The 2,153-nt window shown below is 40.3% G+C and overlaps 1 gene segment (V, D, J or C); it reads left to right on the forward strand.

Annotated features, from left to right (window-relative positions):
• The first annotated feature begins 870 nt into the window (after positions 1-870).
• On the forward strand, positions 871-1,421 carry LOC105308898. The segment is given in 2 exon segments: positions 871-925; positions 1,102-1,421. Coding segments are annotated over 2 exon segments (375 nt in total).
• The last annotated feature ends 732 nt before the right edge of the window (positions 1,422-2,153 follow it).

The raw sequence follows: 2,153 nt of genomic DNA on the forward strand, positions 1-2,153 counted from the left end.
TTAGTGATCCTATGAAGGTGTATGAGGTCATCTAGAAATATTGCCTTTAGAGCTGGGCACACCGAATATAGAGGCTTGTTGGAGCCCATTTAGGGACTTAATTGAGGTAATGGGAAAAATGTAAGTTTAAAATCTCAATAACCTGATGGTCAAACTCTGGTGTCTTTTATGTCCTTTTTGAGGAGAGCTGAGCTATCACTCTAAATAGAGAAGAGAAGGGGACCTCTGTGACAGGACTGCATGCCTGAGGGCTTCATTTCAGTCTTCAGCAGAGGGAGATTAGTTGGTTTTCTGCTATTTGCACAAGGTAACTGAGCAGACGTTAGTAGTGAAGAGGAATATTGCCTTAAAAATCAAGATCATAAGAAGGACAGTGATTTTTTCAAACCCCTTAGCCTTCTTATCAGAAAGTGATTTATTTCTACCTTAGGTGAAACAACAGCATATACAGGCATGAGGATACATGATTTTTCCATCTTATGTCATTTCTATAATTCATTACATGTAGTATTTTTAAATAAATGCCACTGCCTAGTTCCATCACAGATGCACTGACTGATCATAGCAGTTGGTCAATCATCAGCTTTTTTTTTCAATATGCAATTATGCCCATGTTTATTTTCAGATGTAATTGTTTTAAACTAAGTGTTGCCTAATGCAAAAGGAACTTTGCATTGAGTGAGACTCAACCAGTATATAGAAAATTTTGACGTGACTCCCACTAACTTGCTACACCACGAAACCTGTTTCCTGTTCTGGGGCGGCAGCAACACAGCCCAGCATTTCGTCTCTCTCGCCATCAGAGTCACCTTGTGTTGCAGAGCTTTGAAACTGAAAAAGAACAAGATATTTTCCATCTAGTGAAAGAACATGGACATAATGCTCTCCAGACTTCTGGAGGTGGTCATGGCTTCAGTGTGGCTAGGTAGGGATGGCCCAAGTGGGAATGGGCCTCCTGTGTGACCCAAGGACTGGGGGTCCAGGCAGTGTATTCTGGGTACCTTGGGAAGGAAAGGTAGCAGGGTGTGAAAAAGATTTTATTTTTATTTTTGTCTCACACCACTTATCTCCAAACCTTCTGTTGTATATTTTTTCTTTCAGGATCCAGTATTGCCCAGAAGGTAACTCAAGGCCATCAGGCAATGTTAGTGCAAGAGAAGGAGGCCGTGACCCTGGACTGCAGATATGACACCAGTGATAGTAGTTATAGTTTATTCTGGTACAAGCAGCTCAGCAGTGGGGCGATGATTTTACTTGTTCGTCAGGACTCTTATAACCAGCGAAATGCCACAGAAGGTCGCTATTCATTGAATTTTCAGAAAGCAAACAATTTCGGCAACCTCATCATCTCAGCTGCACAGCTGGAGGACTCTGCATTGTATTTCTGTGTCCTGAGTGAGCCCACAGTGAGATGTTTGTAGGAGGAAGGTGCACCAAAACCTCAGGGCTCTGCTTGATGCATCCACCTGCTGTAGGGACCATGACCAGCACAGACAGGAAGTGGCAAGGGCTGTGGCAGCACAGATATAAGAAAGGTCAGAGAGAAAACACTCTAAGAAAATACCTATCAAATTCATAAACCATGTCTAGAGTTATCGTTCTTCAAAAATGTCCTTATTTTTGAAAATTTTGTTTATTGAAGACAAAGAACAGCCACAGTGAACAATTTGCCATTTGGTGAGAGATTGAGCAAGAAGAATTTACTGAGAATTTCAGAAACATCTGACAGAGAAATCAGTAAAAAGTATGTGAATTGTTGGAATTTCAGATCAATTTGTTTAGTAAATTTTTATTCGGTATATATTATGTGGGTGAGGTAAAATTCTCTTTTACCTTCTTTGGGTTGGCTGGATCTAAGAATTAAACTGACATAAGACACATTAACAGGAGAAAAGCACTCAAATTTATTGAAGTTTTACTTATATGTAGAAGCCTTCGCAAGAGAATGAAGATCTGAAGACTCACAGAGCAGGAACATTTAAAACCATTTAGATAAAGAAACAATCGATTCGTGTAGAATTTACCAGACCAAGTCATGTGAGCTCACGGAAGTGCACCTAGGGCTCAGTCATTCTTATCTTTCTTAATGAGCAAGATGAAAATTAGTTTAAGAAAGTTAGCAGATTGTAGTGGTGCTGTGTCTGGCCTGTGAG

The sequence above is a fragment of the Pteropus vampyrus genome, unplaced genomic scaffold, assembly GCF_000151845.1.
Source record: "Pteropus vampyrus isolate Shadow unplaced genomic scaffold, Pvam_2.0 Scaffold636, whole genome shotgun sequence".
In the NCBI taxonomy this organism is placed as follows: Eukaryota; Metazoa; Chordata; class Mammalia; order Chiroptera; family Pteropodidae; genus Pteropus; species Pteropus vampyrus.